Here is a 24,921-nt window from a genome sequence, read left to right on the forward strand (position 1 = left end):
GGCCACTTGCTCGGTAAATGTAACACTAGCAGCCCAACTGTTTTCTCGTCACATTGCAAAAGCATTGTTGTATGTTCACAAGAAGTAATGCAAATCCTCATTCAATGAACTTGTAAACTACGTATTTGTTGTTCTTAAGTCAAGATTCCGGAGAGATGACAAAACACTCCAAAGAAGTGGGTTTGGTTAATACCACTGTAGTGTTCCGTTCCATTGACCTGATTGCTAATGCACAAAGTCAAGGTGCTTACAATTACCGCAAATGAAATAAAATTAAATGGTATGCATTAAAAGTTTTTTTTTTAAAGTCAGAGAAATATGAAGTTATACAATACAGATACAATCCAAATCATAGTGGCCCTGAAGGAGACAAATGTATCATTAAAATTATTAGTGCCAACACTGAGAACAAGAAAGAATTGAATTTAAGACTGACAAGAAAAATCAGCAAATGCATTTTCAAGGAAAGAAGAGCTATTTTTAAAGTTAAGTGTTGAAATATCTGGAATAAATAGAAATAAGAGCGACAACGTGTGCCTATATATATAATAGATGTATAATTTATCTTCTTTTTTGACCGCATAGAATCACTTTAGTCAGTCCATCGTTCAGGTCTCTTTGAAGGGATTGTACGGACTTTGCGGTCCTCCCAGTATTTCTACAGACACTCTGATCTTCGTGCCCTTTCCTCGGTTGAAAATATGCATGTTGTTGGTTTGTTTCGTGTAAGGGTAAAGTGGAGGTTTGTATTCTTGAGTTTTGTATTCAATTTTATCTTATTTGTGGTATCTTCTGTTGTAAGACCTATTTCCTTCAGATCCTCTCTTACTTCTCTGATCCATTTACATCCTGTTGTGGTATATTTTGAGACGAGATTGTGTTGTACTAATTGTTTCAAAAGTCTTGAAGTCCAAAGAATCCCAGTCTCCTCTTACGCACAGTATCTGTAATGGGTTCTAGCTCTTTGTACACAACTTTGTTAGGTATTATGTGCCACCGTTCACCTTTCTGGTATTTTTTGTTGATGCAGGTTCTTCCAAACCTCCTTTCAATTTTCTGAAGTCTGTCAGTCCGATTGTTTATTCAGGTGAAAAAGTGTTTCTGATGCATATGTAGCTTCCAGTTTTATAACTGTGTTGTACTGTCTTATTTTTGCATTTATTGATAAACATTTCTTTTTGTAGACATCCCATGTTAATTTTTGTGCTTTAGCTAATCTATTTGTTCTTGTTTGGATTGAGATTTTTTCATTTAGGTTATGTGGTATTACTTCTCCAAGATATTTAAATTGAGTTACTATTTTGATTTTATTACCATTTATGGTAACTTCTTTAAGTTGTATTGGTTTTTGGGGCATAATTTGTTTTTTCAAATGATAATTTGAGGCTTTTTTTGCAATGTTTTGAAGTTCTGATATCTGGGTTTTTGCTTCTTTTATGTCCACTGCTGGTAATGTTTAATCTGCGGCGAAACCCAGGCAATTTGTTTTGATTTTTCAGCCAATTTTCATTTTTGGGGGACATTTCCTAAACCATTCCCTCATTACCATTTCTAGAGCACAATTAAATAATAGTGGTGAGAGCCTATCTCCTTGCCGTAGTCCAGTTTTTATTTCAAATGACTCACGTTTCACCCCTAAACTTCACTTTTGATTTGGTGTTAGTGAGAATTTTATCATGTTTATTAATTTGGGGTATAGTCCAAGGAGTCTTCAAATTTTAAACAGAGATTCTCTATGGATGAAATCGTAAGCTTTCTTGAAATCTACAACTGTTATCACCGTATCTCTGTTTCTTCTCCTGTTATAGTCCATTATAAACTTAAGACTCGTGATCTGATCAGGACAGCTCCTCCAGGGTCTGAAACCTTGATATTCTGCTAGTTCTTTCTCAAGTTGTAAACTTATCTATTAAGGATGATTATTGAATATATTTTGTATGTTATGTCTAGGAGTGAGATTCCCCTGCAGTTATTAGGGTCGGTTTTGTCTCCTTTTTTGTGCAGTGAGTGGATGAGGGCTGCTGTCCAGTGTTCTGGCAGTTCTTCTTTAATCCAGATAGAGACAAGTTGTTGATGGAGGGCAACTATTGCTGATCTTCCTGCATATTTCCAGATTTCCACAAAGGTCTGATCTTCTCCTGGCACTCTGTAGTTTTTTAATTTATTCAGTGCTTGGTAGACTTCCTTTATTGTGAGGGGATTGATGTTTTCTGGTGGTGTTTTTATTGGTGTGTTGGTGTCCAAATGAAGGAGTTCTGTAGGTTCCTCACAATTTACAAGCTTGTTGAAATACTTAGCCAGAATTTCTGCATTATCTTTACTGTTATGAGCCAGCTTTCCATTTTTATCCTTCATCAGTAGGGTCGGGGGTTCATATTTTTGGAGCTGTTTTCTGAAGGTTTTGTAGTAGTCCCTTGATTGAGTTTTATTGAATTCTTCTTCAATTAATTGCAGTGTGTCTGTATGATGCTGTCTTTTTATTCTTCTTAAGATTTGGGTAGTTTTCTTTTCTCTGTTTTCCTAGATTTTGATAGGATATTTCTGATTTTTGAGACTGATGTAATAGCCATGCCTGATGTCTTTTCTCCACTGTTTCATCACATTCACTGTTCCACCATTGGTGTCTTACGTGGTTTAGTTGGAGCCAGGTCTTCTGCAATTTAAGGTTGTGTACTGTCTTCAAGTTTATCTGTGATTTTTATTTTTTCAGTTGCTTTTTGGTATTTTTCACTGTTGATTAGCTGGGTAAGATCTATCTTTCTTTTAGTTTTAGGGGCTTGCTTTTGTAGTCTCCTCTCAGAAATGAGCTTAATTTTTATTTTAACTATGTAGTGATCTGAACCTGTGTCTATTCCTCCGAGGCCTTTGACGTTATAGATCTCTTTGTGGTGGTGTTGTCCTGTAACGGTTCAAATCCCGTTACAAGATAATATGTATATTATTATTATTATTATTATTATTATTATTATTATTATTATTATTATTATTATTATTATGTCCGTATTATTATTTTATCTGTGAGATTACTATTATTTTGTTATAATTCTTGTTCAATTCAATTTGCAATGCTTGTCACCTGCAGGATTGTACTTAGATGTATGCATATATACGTGTGTGGAAAATAACACTCAATACATGTACAGTGAGAATTGTTATATATCAGATGTTGGATATGACATTGTTATATTTTGCACTACTGGCGATTCTGCCAAGTCATCGCCACGTCATGGTTACGTCATCGTATTTAGTTTGCACTGAGCTCACTTTCTTTGAGAAACCCAGCGAGCCGGCGGCGGTTTCACAACTATATGTAATATTTGCCGTGTTGTGGGAGTATGTCATTGTTATTTCTGGAGATTACGTAGCTGTGTCAACCAACGTCTATAAAAGGTGGATGCATACTGTAGCGTCAGTCATTAGTTAAACGGAAGCTGAACAGTGAAGTAGTCTACTAGATGAAGAGGCCTCAGTCGGTCAGTCAACGAGTGTGAACGAGAGATGAAGAAGACTCAGTGAGCCATTAATCATTGGTCATTGAGAGAGTGAGGCCAAAAGTTAGTTGGTCACTTAGTTGAAGACACGGACGCAAGGCTTACCATGGAGTCAGAGAGGACAACCCTGGACCTGCCAAGAGGTAATACCATATTGACTTACAAAGAAGTCAGATGATATGGAGAAAAAGCAGTCACAAGGATGTATCACCAAGTTAGGCGTGACACATCTACAGTAAACACCAGATCAAAGGAATATGTCGTAATTACACTCAAAGTGTTGAAGGTACAGTCAAGTGAATCAGTGAGGGAAATATTTCATATAAATTGTTAAATGTCCGGTCAAGAAGAATTTAAATTCATGCCTAGTTTCTTTCAGTTGCAATGTCATAATTTCATATTCTCATCTGTTTTATCGCAACAAGACTCACTATTTTTGGATATATTATTTAAAGAATATATATTGTTCTATCAAATGAATTCATAGTTTTATTTCATTGACAGTAAAATATCTTAACCTCAAAATTAATGGGGAAACCGAACACCAATCTCCTTTTCCCAGAACTTATATGGTATGTTGTCAAAAGTAAGCTTATTACCCCACACCCTAGAGATAGTCAAGAGTCTCATTCTATTACTGCTGCACTGAGTGGCAGCTGGCGCCCTTCAAATAACGTATGTGTAAGTAAGCAGGTAACAAGTAAGTGTGAGTACAAGGTCCGACGAGTGTGTATTTTATTTAATGAATATTAATTTTCATAATTTCCATTTTAAATGCAGATATTTCATATTTTTCAAGTTAAATTCAGTTTTATAATATTTGTAAAATTAGTCAGCGACTTAGGAAAGTTTCAGTCCATGCAGATGTGATCCAGTTGCCATTCTCCTTTAGTGTAGTCAGGATGTTTCCATGTTATAGTTTTTGAAGTTTTCTCTTAAAAAGTGTAGATTTTGAAATTAAATTACGGTTTTTACACAGGTCAACTAGTCACTCACCACTTTATTTGTTTTCTTGTGTGCTGGCCATTTTCCGATGATGTCACGGTATTTCTTTCCCTGCTTACTCTAGTATTGAAGTTGCCTATTTTACATGTGTTTGGGGATGTTATCTAGGGTCTGTTTCCTCATAGTCTTCGGAAGAGTTGTTTTGATCATTAGTGGGAGCATGGGTATTTGTTATAATATAGATTTTATTAGATGCCTTTAAGGTTAGCGTTGAGAGTCGTGGAGACTGTGATTTGAATTCTTGAACTCAGTTTATTATTTTAAGGCTGACCAAAAATGCTGTTCTAAATTGTGGGACATTCTTCATCACTCTCTTCCCGGGTATACCTTTATAAAGTCTGTACCCTTGAGATTCCAAGGCATCCTGGTTAGTGTTTCTAATTTCTTGTAATCCCATGATAAGAATTTTGTGTTGGTCCATTATGTCGGTAATCAATTTTAGTTTACCGGTTTGCAGGAGTGAGTTTATATTGTGTAGAGAAGTAGATTATCTGCTTTGGTTTGATTCTTGACTTTGTCTCATTCGTGTATGTGGTACTGGGGTATTTCTGTGCCTCCGACTTCACGGTATCTTTCAAGTGGCAGCCCACCGTATCCGAATGCTGCCTTCTCAGAACTCTTGGTTCAGTCGGGAGAGTATTCCTTAAAAAACTTTCCATGGTTGACTGTCAAGGTGTCACCTGTGTGAGACTAGGTTCCGAATTACAACTCTGAATGTGATCCACTGAGGTGATAATGAGGCCACTCCTCTGGAGTACAAACGCCTTCTGCAGCTGCCCCTAACCTGGAGAACAGACACTGCATAATGGATTCCAGTGGCATTTCCTCCACTGTGGGGACCCTCACCCCACCTAAAGGGGCTCATTCGCCCAAAGCCATTGGCCCCCTTAAGGAGTCAGGTTATTTCCCGCCGCCCAACACTCGGCATTGGCAGTTTTACAGCTGGGTGCCAGACCAGCAAACCGTCCTCCTTTCTCATTCCGGACTTGGGACCGGATAATATAAAAACCAAAAATATATCGTCAGAATATGAAAGAGAGAGAAATTGAATTCACAAAAAAGGGGGAAAGAAGGCATTGAACAGGCATAACTTGCAAGAAAAGGGTTTCTTTAAGAATCGTATCTTAAGAAAATGTGTTCATATAACAAATACTATTGAAGTAAACTACATTTTGGTAGTCTGTATTATAATTTAAGCACAGACATTTATCTAAGCAGATATATTTAACACTACTGGGATACAAGAAGGCTGTGCATTTGGGGAGATGTCTTCATTAACTTTTTTCTTTGAATTTATATTCTTTAAACGCGCAAGAGACCGACAGGATGGACCTGCAAGATGAAAATGGGGAAGACGTCCGGAGGAAACTAGTCGACTTAAACGGCAGATGAGAGCTCAATTCCCAGAGGAGAGATTCCCAATGACCGATCCCAGAACATCAAGGAGGACCAGTGCAGCTGATGGTGTAGCAGAACCAACCCGAATCCCGGCAGGCTATCAATATCAAATCTTTTCTTGCGAGTGATCGAAACAGTGTGACATGTTTATGGAGGATATAGGTAGTCTTCATTATAAACAAAGTTTATATCTATACAGGGAAGTGACCAATGAATATTATGGTACAATCCCTACAATATCAGTCAATTATAATAAATCATGCCATTAACCGAACAAAATATGTTGAGAATAGAGTGTAATACATATTCATATGAAATGTAGGACATCAGGTTTGTAAAGATAGATCATTTTGTGCCATTGATAAGTCAGATGAGGTTAGATATGGATGTATGTACATAGAAGACGTATTGGCAGAAAATAGAGATAGGTTTTGATCCGGAGATTGATTTAGTGAAAGGTGAGATGAATTATGCATCAATGTGAATTAAATAAGATAAATATTTAAATGTGTTGTGGTAGATACACGAGGTGAAATATGTGAAAGGAAGTACGAGATGACAGAATATTGAGATATGAAGAATAGAATTGATGAATAATGATAATGCTGCAAAGATATAAGAGGAAGGAATTAAGTATTAATAAATAAAGGATAAGTTAAGTGATGCAGACCCGGATCAATGATAGGTATTGAGGCAGTAATGATGTTATTGCAGCGAATAATCCATATAGACCTATGATTTTCACTGAAATGATGATTTCAATTATAGCTTCCTCCTCTTGGGTTGTATGAGGTTATTATAGCAAACGTAGCAAGCAATTATTGGCATGGATAATCACTAATATCTTCTTAATAATATCATATGGCTGATAATAATTTAGAGTTTTCATACATGGTATTCCCTATACTCAGGATTGATTGAATTTCATGAATCTATATACTAGATTTACAATTCAATTGAGAAGCTACCATTATTTAGAACTAGCTGATGTACCCATGCTTCGCTACGGAATTCTACATTGTATACAGAATTCTAGGTTAGGTAGTGTACACCTTGTGAGCAACATTGTGTTATATTGCATAGTCCTTAACATTACCCTAGAAACGTGACGGGGAAGTCACCAAACGTCTTTTATCATGTGAAGACTGGGTTAGGGAATTTTAATTGTAATGGTAGGCAACAGTTTGGGGAGTTTTCATTATACTGACAGACACTCACTCTCCACCTGATATTTTACATCCTCAGAAAGACTATCTTAGTGGCTTTCCCAAGTGAAATGAGCATAGGCCATTACAATGACGTCAGAAGGAATGGCACAATTAAAAGCAATATGAAATACTCGATCAAATGAAAAACCATGCATTTTCTCACTTTTAACGAACAGTACTGCGCTGCCGATCGAACGGTCCAGAGTTCCAGAGCTGGAATGACCAAGCCGCAGACAGCCGTGATCCGTGAACACGCTTCGTCTTTTTTCGGCGGGGGGGGTGTTGAATAGTGGAGAGTCCCAGGGCAAATCTATGCCCTTTTTATTATCTGTTTCCTAGGAGTACCCGATAAGTCGGAAAATTTCATTTCACTACACTGGCGGCGGAAAAATCTATCTGACTTGGAGGCAAATTTTCAATATTGTAGGCCTTCACATTTAGTTTTATTCCGACTTGTATTGTTTCCTAGAAGTCTGCTCCATGGTGTAGTTTGGGAAGACGAAGAGCCTCCTGCCCACCCATAAAAGTATCATTATATCAATAAATTCACTTCTGGGCAGTGGCAGCTCATGGATTCACGTGATGGGGGAGGCTAGGCATAATAAAATCAAATACACATACCATACGTATTAGTTACATCAAATTAGAGTTAAAGTGCATGCTAATAACTTCGGTCCTCAGTTGGTTCAAAGGAAAATTTGAATGTTGCCAGTGATGCTTTCACAGCCCCTAGTTATAGACATGATATATGCTTTTGGGCTTACGCCGTGTCAAGAAAATAAGGTGAAATTCTTTACGTTTCGCAGAGAACTTTATTCTGCGTCATCAGAAGAAAATCCTGACTGTCCATGAGAAAGGCTTCTCAGACAATGAGCTTTGAATTTAGTTGTTATAATAGAAGTGGAAATGGTACGTTCATTTGTCACCAGGTGGCTCCCCAGACACGGTACAGCGCTAGCGTTCGAAGCGGAAGCTGACGGAACCATCAGAATCAGTCTAAGAGGGTCACATAACAGGTGTACACAACATGACATTGACAGGGGTATGACATTGACAAAAGCCCGGAATTAAACATCTGGCAATTGGGAACATACGAATTTGGAAAACACTGAAATGAAATAACAATAGTGAAGGGACAGGGAAGGGAACTACCTACGTAAATCCTTAATGGCTGGCAACCAGGTATTACTTAATTGATAGCCAGGGCCTTAATGGCTGGCAACCAGGTATTAATTGACAGCCAGTGTCCCTATTGAAATTATTACGATTTGTACGTATTTCCACAGCTTCCCGTATAATCCTGGATGGAGAGATTGGCCGCATTTATTATTCTGACACCAGAGACACTAACAGCATGCTTGTAGGCATGCCCTATATACATACCATGCTACCATCATATCGTGAGTTATTCTCCACACTCCGAGCACGCTAAATGTTCCTGGGTCAGGGTGGCAACAGCTCATCAGTGTACATATACAAGACCGAAATTGCCTTGATACATGAAGAACAAAAATACAAATTATACAAATACTCGTTACACTACCACATTTGAAATATGACACAGAGCAGATAAAAATTGTACTCTCTTACATGAAATAAAGTGTACCTCACCTTAACAGATAAGAATGCAACCACTAATGCAGCAACATCACTTAACATGTGGAAACTATCAGCTACCAGAGCCATTGAATTGGTGATGTAGCCCACAACAATCTCCACAAGGAAGAAGAATGCAGTAAGCCAGAACATCGAGATGAGTCGACATTTCTTTCCAGTGTAACGCCCCATTTTTCAGCTCCTGAAAAATTGAGCAAAGTACTCTCAAATTACAGAACAGCCATATTAAATTTCAAGACCAATATACCAGTTACATGTAAATCTTGCTTTGCTAATAAATTCTTACCATTCATGCCAATTATCCACTTCAAAATTTTTCAGTTCTTACGAGCAAAAGAGAAAAATATATACCTCACCATGTTCACAGAGAAATAAAATAAATTGTGTGCAAAAATTAACGATGAAACAAACATAGCATCACATAGAAACAATATGAATTTGAGAAAATCATACTATAGGAATCTTGTAACATATTACAGAAACTAGCTGCTGTACCTGCTGCTGATGGCCCAGTCTTTGATCAACTGCAGCAGATAACCACTACTAACAAGTCAGGTAATGTGATATTATTAGTTCCAGCAGCTCCTTCTCAGGTCTAAACCCCAATGGGTGGGAGGCAGTAGAATACATCCAAGATGATGATGATGATGATGATGATGATGAATGGAAAGCGACTGACAAAACAAATCTTTCACATACTTGACAATAGACCTAAAGTTTCTGACAAGTGCTTCCAGGAGGTCAGGAAGAATGTCAACAAGCCTGGACTAAGACTAGAGGACATCTCAAATAGAGCATTGTACCCATTACAAATCAAGATCTTCAAGGGCTTCCATGAAGAACAAATGCAGGACAGTGGTTAGACAATGGAGAGACGGCAGCGATTCTGGGCTGCATAAAAGACTTCCATAAATGTGTAACAGTTATTTAATGTGGTCTTTAATGGTCTTAAACGAAAGAAAATAATAATAATAATAATAATAATAATAATAATAATAATAATAATTAGGGGTGGGATTTATAGGCACTAAAAACAGTTAAAACAGGCAGACATATAGGAACTAAAAATAGGTCAAATACAGTAGGCACCGCTGCGTAAAACAGGTAATCAAATAGGCATGAAAAAGTTTTATAATTTAATGTACACTCACCGACTATGGAAGGAATTTACAACTAGCAACTTTTCTATATTTTCAGGTAACAATCGTGTTCTAATATCATGAAGAATGTTTATATAAATATGGTCTCTCAACATCACATGAAGTGATGGGACACAACTTCAATGAAGTCTGTTCATCTGGCTTCATCTGGCTTCATCTTGCTTCACCTACATCACCTTGTAGCACATTGGCTACATTTGCTACCTCTTTCTACTCTGAATTTCATTGCAGGACCCTATTTCCCTGACTGCGGCTACCTTCCCCTAAATTCTTCTACAATCCTAACAGACTACAAAAGAGTCATGCCACTCTTCTCCAACTCTGTCCCACTAACTACTTTTACACTTTTCGGAGATGACGAGGTACCGGAATTCCGGCCGGTGGGAGTTCTTCCGGCAGCTTGCTAAAATTTGCCTCCTGGAACGCCAGATGTGATTGAACCGATGGGCATGACAGAGCTTTCTGGAGCATTGATGCATGTAGTATGATTTTGTCTGTGTACTTCTTTTTTAAATCTTTAAGTGCTAGATGCCCCAGTATTTGCAGTGGGATAATGTCTCCCACAATTGCAGTGGTCTTCCACCATTATAATACACAGATCCGAAGTAAATTATTGCTGGTCGCTGTTCAGAGGGTGTTGTACAAATGCTGCATTGATACAGTCTTCTGCACTCAGTTCAGAGCAATCTCTGTAGTTTTGCACTAATCTACATTATGTGGAGAGGTATCTGAAAATGAACAACATTAACTTAAGTGACAATGTTCCTATATCTTAACTTTCTATTTCTATTGTTGGACTAATTGGCATTAACGCTTAGCATGCATCATGCAACTGTCTCATACACAAGGCCGAGTGGCTCAGGCGGTTAAGGTACTGGTTTTCTGAGCCCAAGTTGGCAGGTTAGATCCTAATTCAGTCCGGTGGTATTTGAAGGTGCTCAAATACGTCAGCCCTGTATCGGTAGATTTACCGGCATGTCTCCGAAAACCACAAAAGTAGTTAGTGGGACGTAAAACCAATAACATTAATTACTATCTAATACAAAAAAACAAAAAAACAATTAGAGACGATAATGTTTCCAGTAGTATTAAGCTATGAAGTGGGAGTAAGAAAATAAATTTGTAATTTAAATGGAAATTTATTCTTAAGGATTTTTAAGTTATAATTTGGCAGTACCATATACAGTTCTCTGATGATGATGATGATGATGATGATTCTTGTTTAAAGGGGTCTAATGATACGAAATGAGACAAAATGTAATGACAATTTAGAAGTCCAAAATGATCCACTGGCCAGAATTCAAAACACGAAGACGAAGAACGAATGGATGGATATGAATTTAAAACAATCAGTGGATCCGACCTGTAATGCCCCACATTTCCAGAAACTAGCGTTAAACAATAATATTACTGACCGAGGGACTGTTTCTAAATCACAATTGTGATCCTTGTAATTTGAAGGATTCCAAAATCCAGGTCATAGGCCCCTCATAATGGTACTTATCGCTAGGAAAGTAGAACCATGATATTTGTCATGTTGTGGTACTAATCACAAGTAGCGTAGACTCACGGTATTCCACACATTATGGTACTCCTCACAGGTAATGTAATCCGCACATGTAACACAGACCTATGGTGTTTCCCACATTCCGGCGCCATTTACAGGCAACGCAAACCTATGGTGTTCGTCACATATGTGTACTAATCACAGGGACTCGTGCTATCCCGTGGTGTTCCTCACATAGTGGGTACTAATCATAGGCAAGGCAGACCCATGGTGTCGCTCACAGAGTGGTACTAATCACGGGTACTGTAAAACTCACCCTGATTCACACATTGTCGCTACTATTCACAAATCTATTGTGTACCGAACAGTGGCACTACACTCAAGTAAAAGCACACGGGGGCGAAACGCTGGCAACCAGGAATGAGTTAGCTGGAAAATTTATAATGTCCAATAACGGACCATTTATATCGGTATTATAAATTTACTCATTCAGGACAAATATTTCAGGTTCCCTATGGGAATCGACATCTATATCATCTGATGGCCAAGCAGGCATCAATTTTTGGTAATGAGACAAAGTCTCTCATAGTGCACTGGCACTGCCGGTGGCTACAAGTAGCCTACGCAGTGGCCTCCATGGTATGCACTAGCCATGTGTCTTGATGGGTGTGCTAGGTACCAACTGATGAGCGCTAGCAAACAGGGGCAAAACGCTGGCAATCAAGAATGAGTTAGCTGGAAAATTTATAATGTCCAACAACGAACCATTTATACTGGTATCAAGTGGCAAGTTCTGAGCTGTCAGCGGAGAGATGGCGTGGAATGACATTGATAGACGAATAAGTTTGAGTGGTGTCTTTAAAAGTAGGAAAGATTACAATATGAAGATAAAGTTAGAATTCAAGAGGACAAATTGGGGTAAATATTCGTTTATAGGAAGGGGAGTTAGGGATTGGAATAACTTACCAAGGGTTGGTTCAATAAATTTTTAATTTCTTTGAAATCATTTAAGAAAAGGCTAGGAAACAACCTGCCACCTGGGCGACTGCCCTAAATGCAGATCAGTATTGATTGATTGATTGATCGATCCCCACTGCAAAAAAATAAAAATATTTAGAAACATACCAGTATGCAGTTTTCAAGAGGCTCTCCACTGAGGTTTCCACATTAAAAACACACGCAAACAACCCCAACACATATACACATTCCTAATTAAAAAACTATATAATAAAACTGTACACCTGCAATGGCAAAATATTCACCAACTCAATCACTTGGTGTGAGCCCGCAAAAACAGATCTTCCCAAAGTTACTACAATGAATGAAACAAATCCAGCAACGCCATAATGCAAAATTACGTATGTTTTTATAGTGACATTTATAAACTAGACATTTTTAATTAATGAAAATAACAGTATCATGTCCTCATTTTGACAACATAAGAAGTACAATTTTTATAGTTTGATTTACATATGTGGCTATGGAATAGGCATGTTGGGAGTATTCTATCCTCTTTGGTATTAAAAGACCTGGCAGGAACAACTCTACAGTATTTTGTTTTCCTGTTTGCTTTGGGCGATAACCTCTTAAATGCTACTGCTGAGTCAAGAGGGTGCCACCTGCCACGTTCTCATTTTGGTCCTAATGCAAGTGTGACTAGTGCTGCGTCTCTGTGGTCGAACGAAGAATCGCTGTGCAGTGATGTCTTGGTGGTTGTTTCCACAGTCTATCGGAAAAGTTGGGCATGCATGCGCAAAAGGCAAAATTCCTGCTTTCTGGCAAAAAGCTTAGAAATTCTTGCCGAGCTGTGATCGCACAGCCCAGCACAGTCACCCGGCGTAGAGAACATGACTAGCTACCTGGTTGTGACGGGAGTTGAATAATTTCCTATTCTTTGGCTGCCGTCTTTTTTTCAATGCACTGTACAGTATATGATTGCAGATAATATTTTTAAAGTAATTTATTTTTCAAATAGGCAATGTGCAGCACTTCAGCACATAAGGTATGGCTGTCCGTGCTTTAGGACGTAACGCTTTTTACACACCTACAACCTGATTTTGGCGAATCAACACAGAATACATGTCAAATCATCGGTTATATTTGAGATTGCAATTAGTGTGGACTTGCATTCCTTCACAAGGCGTAGCTGAGAACTCAATTTCAGCCATATGTGGAGGTAACGTACATTACCCACCTACCCACCTGCCAATTACTTTGACCAAAAAGGCTAGAATATAATGCACTGCAAAAAACCTCATCTTTATTTATTCTTTTAGAATTTGTTTTATATCGCACCGACACATAAAAGCTGTCAGAAGGTATTAAATAGGTAATTATATTCCAAACAGGCGCAAACACCTTAAATAGGCATTTAGCACAATAAAACCAATGGATTATAGCCTAAAACGGACTTATACCTTAAAAGTCTACATTTCTGTACACAGGAATAAAATTAAAATAAAATAAAATAAAATAAAATGGATAATAATTTGTCTGGCAATGAAAAAGAATTATTTGTAATAAACAATTTTAATTAATTAAGTCAGATGAGGAAGTAACACATATGGATTTACATTTGAAGCAAATTTAGAGCAAGCTCATGACATTAATTCTCCTCTGTTTTGGTTTTCTCCACTTCACTTCATGGACTTCCTTCTTTTTTTTCTTCTTCTTTTTCCCCCCTTCTTTTAACTATTAGTTTAATATTGCACTAACACATTGAAGATTTTCACCCACGCAAGGAAAAGAAAGAGTTAGGATTGGGAAGGAAGTGGCCGCGATCTTAATTAAGGTACAGCCCCAGCAGTTGCCTCTTGTGAAAATGGGAAACCAAGGAAAACCATCTCGAGGGTTGCTGACAGATTCGAATCAACCATCTCCCAAATACAAGCTCACACCTATGCGAACCTAACCACATGACCAACTCGCTCAAACTTCTCTTCTCATCCTCAGAAGCGTGCATTACCTCAATTTGAAGAAACATCTCTCATTCTCCCAGGAGGTTCTGTACGGTATCTGGATAGTGCTGAAGGATATTTCTCTCTAACATGTCTCATAGTTGCTCAACAGAATTCAGCTTGAGGCTTCTAGCAGGCCAAACCATAACATGAATCTCCACTTCATCCAGAATAGGGAACATGCGTAATTTTCAAAAATATTTTATTTGAAAAGTACACCAATGAAATAGTTCGGAAACATATTACATTGTAATAAGTTGCTTTGTTTTTATCATTTAAAAATATTAAAAGTCTCCTTCCGCAAAGCGAGTAAAACGTCCTGCGACGGAGGCGGCGGGCTATGACATCACCGTCCAGTACCTCATGAAGCTCTACCAGCCATTATACATCAGCTGTTACTAAAAGCCGAATGTTTGTGATCGTGAATAACTTCAACATGACAGAATAAAGGTTCAAAAAAGCACAGTCAGACAATGTACCATGTGTGGATGCCATCATGGCAGCATCATTCTAGAAAAACAGTGACAGTTTCTGGCTGTAGAAATTTGCGGATCAAAAGCAAATTGGTAAGTGGCATCTTTTATATACATGCAATGTACTGGAACTCATAGTATTAGAATAACAAGGAACATAAATAGAAATTACTTAAATCACCTTAATTTATTTCTAGATTGGTTCCCATGTTAGGAAATACATTAAATTTTCGGACTTTCACCATTACTAAAGTAACAAGTCGGACTTCAGCACTAACAAAAATTACTACAGCATTATAGTTCTATAATGTATCATTCATGAAAAAATATAAATTGAATAAATATCTTTAGTCCATCCGTTTAGTCTTCACAGGTTGAGCATATCAAGCAAGAACAGTGTCTTGATGACATTTTTATAACTCAATATAGAAATGTCTTTGGGGTGCTGTGCTTTTTACCCTGTGGTTTATTGGTTTGAGACGTATAATCTAAAACTTAGGCTAAATTTAGACAATATTTTAAACACCAACATCATTATTATTTGTTGTAGTGATGTATATTCACTCCAGCATGTGCAATTATGTTATTATTTCATTAATATTATTTTAATTATTAATAATGAGCACAGTTATAAGATTGAGATCACCCCAACTGGCAAGTATCGGGTTTGCAGAGAAAAACATTTGTGTTTTTTTTTCTTCTAAATTCACGTTTTTTCATTATGTACACGCTTAGGTCTACTTTCTGTTATCGAGTATTTAGTTGTAGCCAAAATTTGTTTACAAATGTAAAATATTTAATGAATAAATAAATAAATAAATACATGCCTACATACATACATACATACATACATACATACATACATACATACATACATAATGTACCGGGAAATAGTTGTTGGGCAAGAGCATGGGAAGGATCTCCGGTTGTGTACGGTTGCTAATGGAGCAGGTACAGAGATGGACGATTTCGCAGAGCGAATAACAGATGGTAATAAAATTTTGACAATATTTTATTAATGATTTCAAGAAAATAATCCTGCTTATCATTCATTAAAAATTAGATCTTCCATTGATCACTTCAAAATGAAATTAAATGAATTGTATACGCTGTTACGATTGAACAAAATAGTCTGTCCTACACATCCACTTGATGTTTAAATGATCAAAATGAATACCAGCTTTCAATAATTTCAGCACACCCTACAGTTCATCTAAGATTTCACACATACTGTAGATTCAAATTCAAAAATAAAAACTTTGATCATAAATCTTCATTCAATCACTTTGTCAATTGACCAAGATCTTTAGAATTCAAAGGAAATTAAATCAACTGCTTTGGTGTAAGCCTAAAATCTGTTTAAAATCATTAAACATAATATCAAATTGCACTTGCTTTCTGAATCCTACAGACCAGATAAATAAATTAAACGTAATTTTTAAGTTATACTTGTTTTGGAGATAAACCCAAGGTTCATTTAAATATGACCTAAAGTCTTGTTATTACCTGCGCACTCTTTAGCGATAGAATTACACCCTAGTGCTGAATCGGTCGACTTCGGTTATCTTCGAGATTCGTATTGGCAACCATTGAAACACAAACTAAGAATCGCTTATCATCACTGTGCGACATCTGGCGTACACTTTACGTACTCGTACTGTTGTTGTTTACACAGCAAAGCCAAACTATAGAATTCGTGCTAGGAACTCGTTTCGCATCGGGAAATGTTGTATAGTATTATATATTGTGTGTGTGACACAGTTGTTGGCGTAAGATAAAGGTTTAGAAAATTCATATCGATCGATCATATTATCGATTCAATTCAGATTTAATTTCCATTCAGTTGGGAGTATTACCGGAACCGTCAGTGCTCCCTACTTACTCCTCAACCGAGTACAAAAATCTATCACTAAAAAGTGCGCGTACAATAAATGACTTCCTACAATTTCTACAAGTAGTAGGATTGGAATTCACACGGTCAAAAATGTTGTTAGACCAGGCACTTTTCACTTAATATGCGTAGCACTGTTGAATATTGAGAATGACTGAATGCCTAATGAATAAGTCAGTTAATGTTTAAATGTAATTACTCACTCAAAACAAAATGTCAAATACATTTATAACACGTGGGTTCTGTTTATAAGAGTAGTTTGAGTACGGCTCCGCAGATTGATGACCGGAACTTCTGCAGCGAACAGCCTGGAGTCGAACTTAGCACCAGCAGTGAACCACGTTCTATCCCACGAAGTTACCACGTCTTAATCCCACGAAGATACCACGAATAATCCCTCGAAGTCGCTTGTCCTACGCTGGATACGATGTTCAAAGTAGTGTGAGATTACGATACTTCGCCAAGATTTCCGGCGTTTTAAAATGAAATGCAGAAACAAGGGAAAGTCCAGCTGGCAGTATACTGCACGACGTAGCACTGTCAATTCTTAATGAGTTGCATTCCACACAGAGGTAAGTTTAAATGCACAGTTTGTTTTATGCGCACAATTTTTAGCGATAGATTATTGTACTGGGTTGAGGAGTAAGGAGGGAGCACTGTCGGTTCCGGTAATACTGCCAACGGAATGGAAATGAAATCGGAATTGATTCGATAATATGATCGATCGATATGAACTTTCTAAACCTTTATTATCTTAAGCCAACAACTGTGTCACACACACACATTGTATAACCTTTTATAACATTTCTCGATGCGAATCTTGTTCCCCGCATGAATTCTATAGTTTGGCTTTGCTGTGTAAACAACAACAGTACGAGTACGTAAAGTGTACGCCAGATGTCGCACAGCGATGCATAAGCGATTCCTAGTTTGTGTTTCAAAGGTTGCCAATACGAATCTCGAAAACAACCGAGGTTGACTGATTCAGCAGCAGGATGTCCAGCTATCACTAAAAGGTGCGCGTACTATACTTGCACTTTTATAATATGGCAGTGAATATGTGACTTGAAATGGCACAGTCTATGTCACAGTTCGAACTACACGTCAAGTTTCTTTGGTAATAAAATGATATCACTTCTGAAGTCGAAAGCACAGTCTTTCGCTACACAGCTGGTATGACATGAAATTAGACATTAGCACAGTTCATAATATCCAGAAATTATGTCGTAAATTCAGCATTAGAGCGAGTGTCACAGTGCATTAAATTCACTAGTAAATGCAATTAACACAACTTCTACAACAGTCTCTAGAATTCTGGCAATTACTGCCTAAGTGGATTTTATTTGTGAGTTTTCATGATAAGGGTTCGTATTACCTAATATCACCATAAAATGTCCTTAATACTCAGTCCTTTTCTCACGATACTGGTCGAATGTTCAAGTAAATACGTGAAAATTGACTACACAGTCCTATCAATCACTGAATATTCGATTGGAATAATACTTAAAATAGTTCACAATCGTAATTATAGACGAGAAACATGTCTCAGAACTCATGAAATTGTCACTAGTTGAAAGTTTAATTTATCACGCACATTTTCGCAATATGCTTTTTACCGTACGTGATCGCAACAGAGTTCAATTCTACGTCGAACTAACAAAGTCCATAAGGCTGTCAACTTGGGCAAATTTAACACTTGTACTCAAAGTTCTACTTAAATACAGAGTTAATATCACGAGATTACTATTTATTCAAGAAATTCGTAAGTCTTATACAACGAAACTCAATTTTATAACACTTTATAATATTACACACGTTCACGACGCGGTTAAGTTTTCCACATATTACGATCTCGAACAATGAAATTCAAAGTCTTACAATACAACTTACTCGTATCTCGCGCAACGCGACGAAGCAGCATGACCTTCAGTCATGATTGAGTTGCACATTTCAACTGCTATCCTTAGACCACATTCTCAGAGGTCCCGGGGGACCAGTGAGGGATTATAGCCCGTCGACCTTGTCGGGCCTTGAATGTTATTTCTGAAGTCGAAGTATTAGTAACATAACGGGTATGGATGAAGTGTGGATTCTTGTGGAGGATCGAGCTGGCCAGAATAACCATGTTGAATACACCGGTTCTCTGCTATCCTTCTCACGTCGTTGATCCATATATACCCCACTGGAGGCGAGTACACTGTGTCAAACGACAGATTAGTGGTTACGTAGGATAAACTTCTACTTGTCATATCTTCTAAACGAATGGATGGATTGATCTCAAATTTTTATTATTGTGCATTTGAAGTATGGGCTTCACGTTGGTGTATGTCTCATTTTTATGTGTTAAGCCGTTTGGAAGTTAGAAAATAATTTCTGGACTTTACCATAGGGGAGGTGAAAAACATGTGGCGCCGACGTCACCTGACCTTGTTCCCCTCTCTCGCTGTCTCCCTCGCACTTGCACGGAGCAGTAGAGACTAGAACATTCCTTCGTGTAGCTGTTTCCGATCAATCACTCAATCGATCACTACTGATCTGCATTTAGGGCAGTCGCCTAGGTGGCAGATTCCCTATCTGTTGTTTTGGAAAGTTGGAAATTTATTGAACACCCCCCCCCCCCTTAGTAAGTTATTCCTATCCCTAACTCCCCTACCTATAAACTAATATTTGCCCCAATTTGTCCTCTTGAATTCCAGCTTGCTTGTGTAATGAACGCCACAAAGAAAATGTAAAAGCTTAAGAAACTGAGTTGAAAAGGGTACACATTCCAAAATCCTTACTCTTCAGGAGGAAGGAAAAACTGTCAACAATATTTCCTAATCCGCCTCCCAACAATATTAATAGGAGACAAGAGCTTGATATAGCATCAAATGAAAGCATATTCCAGTGGGGTGTAAATTGTCTCTTAAGATAAATTGATGTGAAGGGATTATACCGCCATCTTGACCCACGACAACTTGGCTATGAACATGGACAATCGCATGGTTTTCGATTTAGACAGTTATTAGTAGGCTGTGAACCTGATTTTGTTATATTTAGTTATGTTTGTTATATTTTATTATGAAAGTTTACATTTGTTAATTAGTCTGTTGACAGTGCAAGTGAAATTTGCTGGATGTAGCTGTATCTTGTGCTTCATGAATCTTTCATCTAGTCCTCTACATTTCAGTTAATAAGGTAACACAGTCCTCATCACATCAATATATTTTTAAAAAATTACACCTCAGGATGCTCATTTAACACTGTGTACAGTTATTGGAACACCAAGTTTAAAGAATATAAGTTAAATGTGAGCAAGAGCCAAACAGTGGTAATGAAAGTTAACAGGACAAATACACTTTATACTCTCACCCTTAAGGGAGTGAAGATTGAATGTGTGAATACCTTGAAATATCTGGGAAGTACAATACCAAATTACAGAAGTGCCAAGAACGAAGTGTTGAACAGAGTGCAAAAAGGATCCAACTTCTTCCATCAAGTATGGAACATAGCATGGGACAAGGGAGTTACTCAGAGAACACATACCATGTGTTACAACTCAGCCGTTCTTTAATGATTAAAGATTTAAAACAATAATGCGCGAGGGCTTATGCATTCCTGGCACAATACATATTTCATTACAGGCTGTTATACCTTTCAGCGTTCAGTCTGCAAGCCTTTGTGAATTTACTAATCGCCGCCACATTGTAACTACAGTAGTTCTGTGGCCTCGCTTAGTTTCTCGTTAGAAACTGAGTCAAACCATCCTCGTCTTGGTTTTCCTCTGCTCCTCTTACCATCCATCTAAATAAATGCATAAATAAACAATCCAAACCCCCCGGCGCAACAACACCAAAGGGCGACCGCTGCTCAGCCTGAAGTCCTATGGAGTATGAGGTGACGTCTGGTCAGCACGACGAATCCTCTCGGCCGTTATTCTTGGCTTTCTAGACCAGGGCCGCTATCTCACCGAATGATAGCTCCTCAATTGCAATCACGTAGGCTGACTGCACCTCGAAACAGCCCTCAGATCCAGGTAAGAGTTCCTGACTTGGCCGGGAATCGAACCTGGGGTCTACGGGTAAGTGGCAGGCACGCTGTCCCTACACCACGGGGCCGGTAAAAGTAAATAAATAAATAAATAAATAAATAAATAAATAAATAAATAAATAACGGACACATGCCAAGATATACAAATTGGTATAATTATAGAAGAATCAATTTGGTTCATAAACACTGGTTTATTAATTCGATTTGGATCAACCAAAACTTGGGTTAGGTTTGGAGAATACTTTAATAATCAGCATTTAACTTGTGCGCCGTTTATTACTTTCATATTCCAAGATGTAACAAACGTTTAATTTAAGCGTCATAGATTCAAATGTAAAGTTTTACCACTAGAATAGCAGACAGGGAAATGATTAAAAGTTTAAGTAAATTCAACTTCCATTAAAACGATCTCCACAGCAATAAACTGTAGACTTTTCCGACATATCACCGGCATTTCTCCGGCTCACCAAAATCCATTTCTTCCTAGTCTTACGGTGCTTTGGCACATTTACTTTTTTTTTTTTTCAGTGGTATGCGATGTATTAGTGCACATCGGAACTATACACCATTTATAACTTTTCTGCCTCACTGCCTGCGCAAGATTTATTTTAAATCCAAAAAATAACACTGAAATGATTACACAATGTATAGAAATTGAATTGAAGTTAACTTTACAAGATACTAACATAAAGGAGAAATACGTGAACTGTATCCTGTTTCTCCAAGCACCATACGTGTTATTTCGTCTGCTAATATAATCAACCTGGACGATGATGTCAGACCAATGAGATCGCGTACTTCCGTCACGTGACATGTTTCGTACTTCAATTTGTATTTTTATCATCTTTAAGAGTTATTACTTCTATATTCTGACCTCATTTTTGAATTTTCCATGAAATTATGAATCAGATTAGCACATTAAAACCCTGGACCATGCATGTTCCTTATTATTGCACAAATCTTCTGGAGTGAAACACAAGGAAAAGCCTTTTGCCAATTACTTTCTGTGAGGCTCCTGTTTTGCATAGCCCTGATTTGACAAAATACTTAATTTCACAGTGCGACGCTAGTGGCATTGCCTTCTCAGCTGTTCGGAATCAGAGAATGAGTGACGACAGTCGGGCTCCAATGGCTTATTTCAGAAACTTGCTCCACGGGGCTGAACTTCGGCATTCCGTCTACGAGAAGGAATGACTGGCTGTCGTTTTAGGGGTTGAAAAATTCCACTCGTACTTGGAACATAGGCATTTCTTTGTTCATACTGATAACCAGGCGCTGTCTTGGGTATCTGCCGAAGTAAAGAAGCTTGGAAGAAAGGGCTAAATGGATTTTGCGCTTGTCGGCTACAAATTTACCACTGTGCATATACGGGGGAAGGAAAGTGTTGTCCCTGGTTGTTTGTCTAGAATATTCGATGGAGTTGAGTCATCTGCCAACAACCCGGATTAAAATTCTTGCTCTAATGGAACCCTCAATATTAGTCAAAATTACACCTGGAGTTTTACTGACACCTCAAAATACCAAAAGAAAGCGTGCGCAGATTTGGTCAAAGGGATCACCGAGGGGTGATCAGATTAAACGGGCTGTGGTTGGTTCACGCAACACCTCGGAGTAGAGCTGTAAAAAACCCACCTCGTTATCTCAGACCCATGGTCGTGAACTACTTCCATGATTCTTATTTAGGTGCTCATCTTGGGGTCAATATAAAACTCTGCACAATATTTTGTGTGATTTCTTCTGGCTAAATGTGAAAAGGGACACAGAGTATATGAGGAGCTGCGATACCTGCCAAAGGTGTAAACCAACTCATGTCGCTCATGCTGATGTCGCTATCTTTCCATGGGAGAGGCTGTTCTTTGATTGTTTGGCCCTTTGGTGCGGTCTAAACGTAACCACATCAGAATCCTGTCTGTCGTCGATGCCTTTCCTAAATTCGTGTGGCTGTTCCCAGTCAGAAATATAAATTCCCGCGTTGCGAATGACATGCTGTCCCAGCATATTTTTGGAGATTTTGGCCTCCCAAATTCCTAATTTCGGAGTATGCTTTCACCTTTACGTGTGCCGAATTTTGTCAGTTGTATTTTTTCCTGGGGCGTAACCCAGGTTTCTCTGAACTCTCATCACCCCTCAGGCCCCTCATGTCGAGAGGTTCCATAGAAACCTACAGTTTGTCTAAGTGCTTGTCACAGCGCCGTCACAGCGCCGACCAGCGGTGGTGGGATACTAACCTCTCTTATTTCTATTTAGCCTTCAACGGTGCCATCCACGAGTCGAGTGGACATACACTAGCGGAGCTGATTCTTGGAAAGGAGCGTTACCGACCCTCTTGAAGTAAACTGGAAAAGTGATTATATTTCGCAGCCATCTAGGGAAGCAAGATGTGAAAGAAAAGTGGAAGGAAGTGGTTGAACATCTATAAAATAAAATAAAAATAAAAAATAAAAAACACCGAGGACAAGTGGCAAGGAAGTTCAATAAGCGGTGAAGACCTATGAAGACCAGTACCATTCAAGGTCGGGGGACCTTGTTGTAGCCAGCTCAGCCATTAACCACGCCAGCACGAAACTCTGGCAACAATGGCCCGGTCCCAAATGGATACTGGAATTCTTAGGTCCGGTAAGAGGTTGAAGGACGTGGGTAACGAGAAATTATCTAAGGCTCATATTTTTCTATTAAATTTTGTTCAACTCAGAGAGGTGTAATTTCACAAATGTCCTAACATTTCCAATTTGTATCTGTAGCCCATTCTATCTTGTAACTTGTTCAAGATTCGATTTGGCTCGACATAAGGGTTCCTTCTGTTTCAGAAATTCAAATTAGTTACGGAATGAATGGGCTACTTGTAAACATCAAGAATATGTTTTACACAAATCCTCGCTAGAGAGAGCAAAGACGCGGACATGATTACTTGCCACTGTTGGAATTGGAGAAAGCTTTGGCATGATGAAGTCTGACGATGAAATTTTATGAGGTTAGACATTATACTCGAATAATGATGTTAATCGTGAAATCTTGTAAATAATGCACCAACTCACTGGGTTAAGATAGCTGCAAGTTCTTATAGTGTTAAGAGATGCGCACGCATCGCCAGTTTTCTTCCTATTTGAAGATCACCGAGAAGCTTATTATTTTTTAAGGTCGTGGGAAAATTGAGCCAATTTTCTTTCTCAGCATATGTTTTGAGCGTTCTGGCCATATTGTTAATGTCCGCGTTAGCTTATTCTGTGTACGTCACATCATGGCCAACAGATGTTGACTGAGTCATCATTGGTTGAATGGTCAGCGTCGAGGTCAGTTCAGAGGGTCCCGGGTTCGATTCCCGGCAGAGTCGGGGATTTTAATCGCCTCTGATTATTTTGGTCCGGGGACTGGGTGTTTGTGTTTGTCCCAACACTTTCCTCTTCATATTCACACAACACACTACACTACCAACCACCACAGAAACACACAATAGTGATTACATCCCTCGACACGGAGTTGGCGTCAGGAAGGGCATCCGGTCGTAAAACAGGGCCAAATCCACATGTGCGACACACATCGCACCCGCGACCCTACAGATGTACGGAAAATCGGTAGGAAAAGAAAAACAAGAAGTTGTTGATTGAGTCATCAGCCCATAGACTAGTTTGATGCAGCCCTCCATGCCACCCTATCCTGTGTTAACCTTTACATTTCTACATAACTGCTGCATCCTACATCCGCTCTAATCTGCTTGTCATATTCATACCTTGGTCCACCCCTACCGTTCTTACCCGCTACACTTCCCTCAAAAACCAACTCCACAAGTCCTGGGCGTCTTAAAATGTGTCCTATCATTCTCTCTTCTCGTCAAATTTAGCCACAACGATCTCCTCTCACCAATTCGACTCAGTATATCTTCATTCGTGACTAGATCTATCCATCTCACCTTCAGCATTCTTCTGTAACACCACATTTCAAAACCTTCTATTCTCTTTCTTTCTGAGCGAGTTATCGTCCATCTTTCACTTCCATACAATGCCACGCTCCAAACGAAAGTCTTCAAAAACATTTTTCTAATTCCTATATCAGTATTCGAAGTGTCCGGCTCCGTAGCGTAACGGTTAGTGTTATTAGCTGCCGTCCTCGGGGCCCGGGTTCGATTCCCGGTACTGCCAGAAATTTAAGAATGGCAGGAGGGCTGGTATGTGGTTGAAATGCTACATG

General features: G+C 38.4%; 1 protein-coding gene across 6 annotated transcripts in view; it reads right to left on the bottom strand.

Annotated features, from left to right (window-relative positions):
• Window positions 1-24,921, bottom strand: part of ZnT63C (zinc transporter 63C) — a 482,994-nt gene that overhangs the window by 213,194 nt on the left and 244,879 nt on the right. For all 6 annotated transcript variants that reach the window (XM_068226668.1, XM_067144352.2, XM_067144351.2 and 3 more), the window contains one exon: window positions 8,714-8,900. In XM_068226668.1, coding sequence (XP_068082769.1) covers window positions 8,714-8,890 — 177 coding nt within the window. In that variant the 5' untranslated portion in view covers window positions 8,891-8,900. The remainder of the gene's footprint in view (window positions 1-8,713; window positions 8,901-24,921) is intronic.

This window comes from Anabrus simplex, chromosome 3 (genome assembly GCF_040414725.1).
Source record: "Anabrus simplex isolate iqAnaSimp1 chromosome 3, ASM4041472v1, whole genome shotgun sequence".
Classification (NCBI taxonomy): domain Eukaryota; kingdom Metazoa; phylum Arthropoda; class Insecta; order Orthoptera; family Tettigoniidae; genus Anabrus; species Anabrus simplex.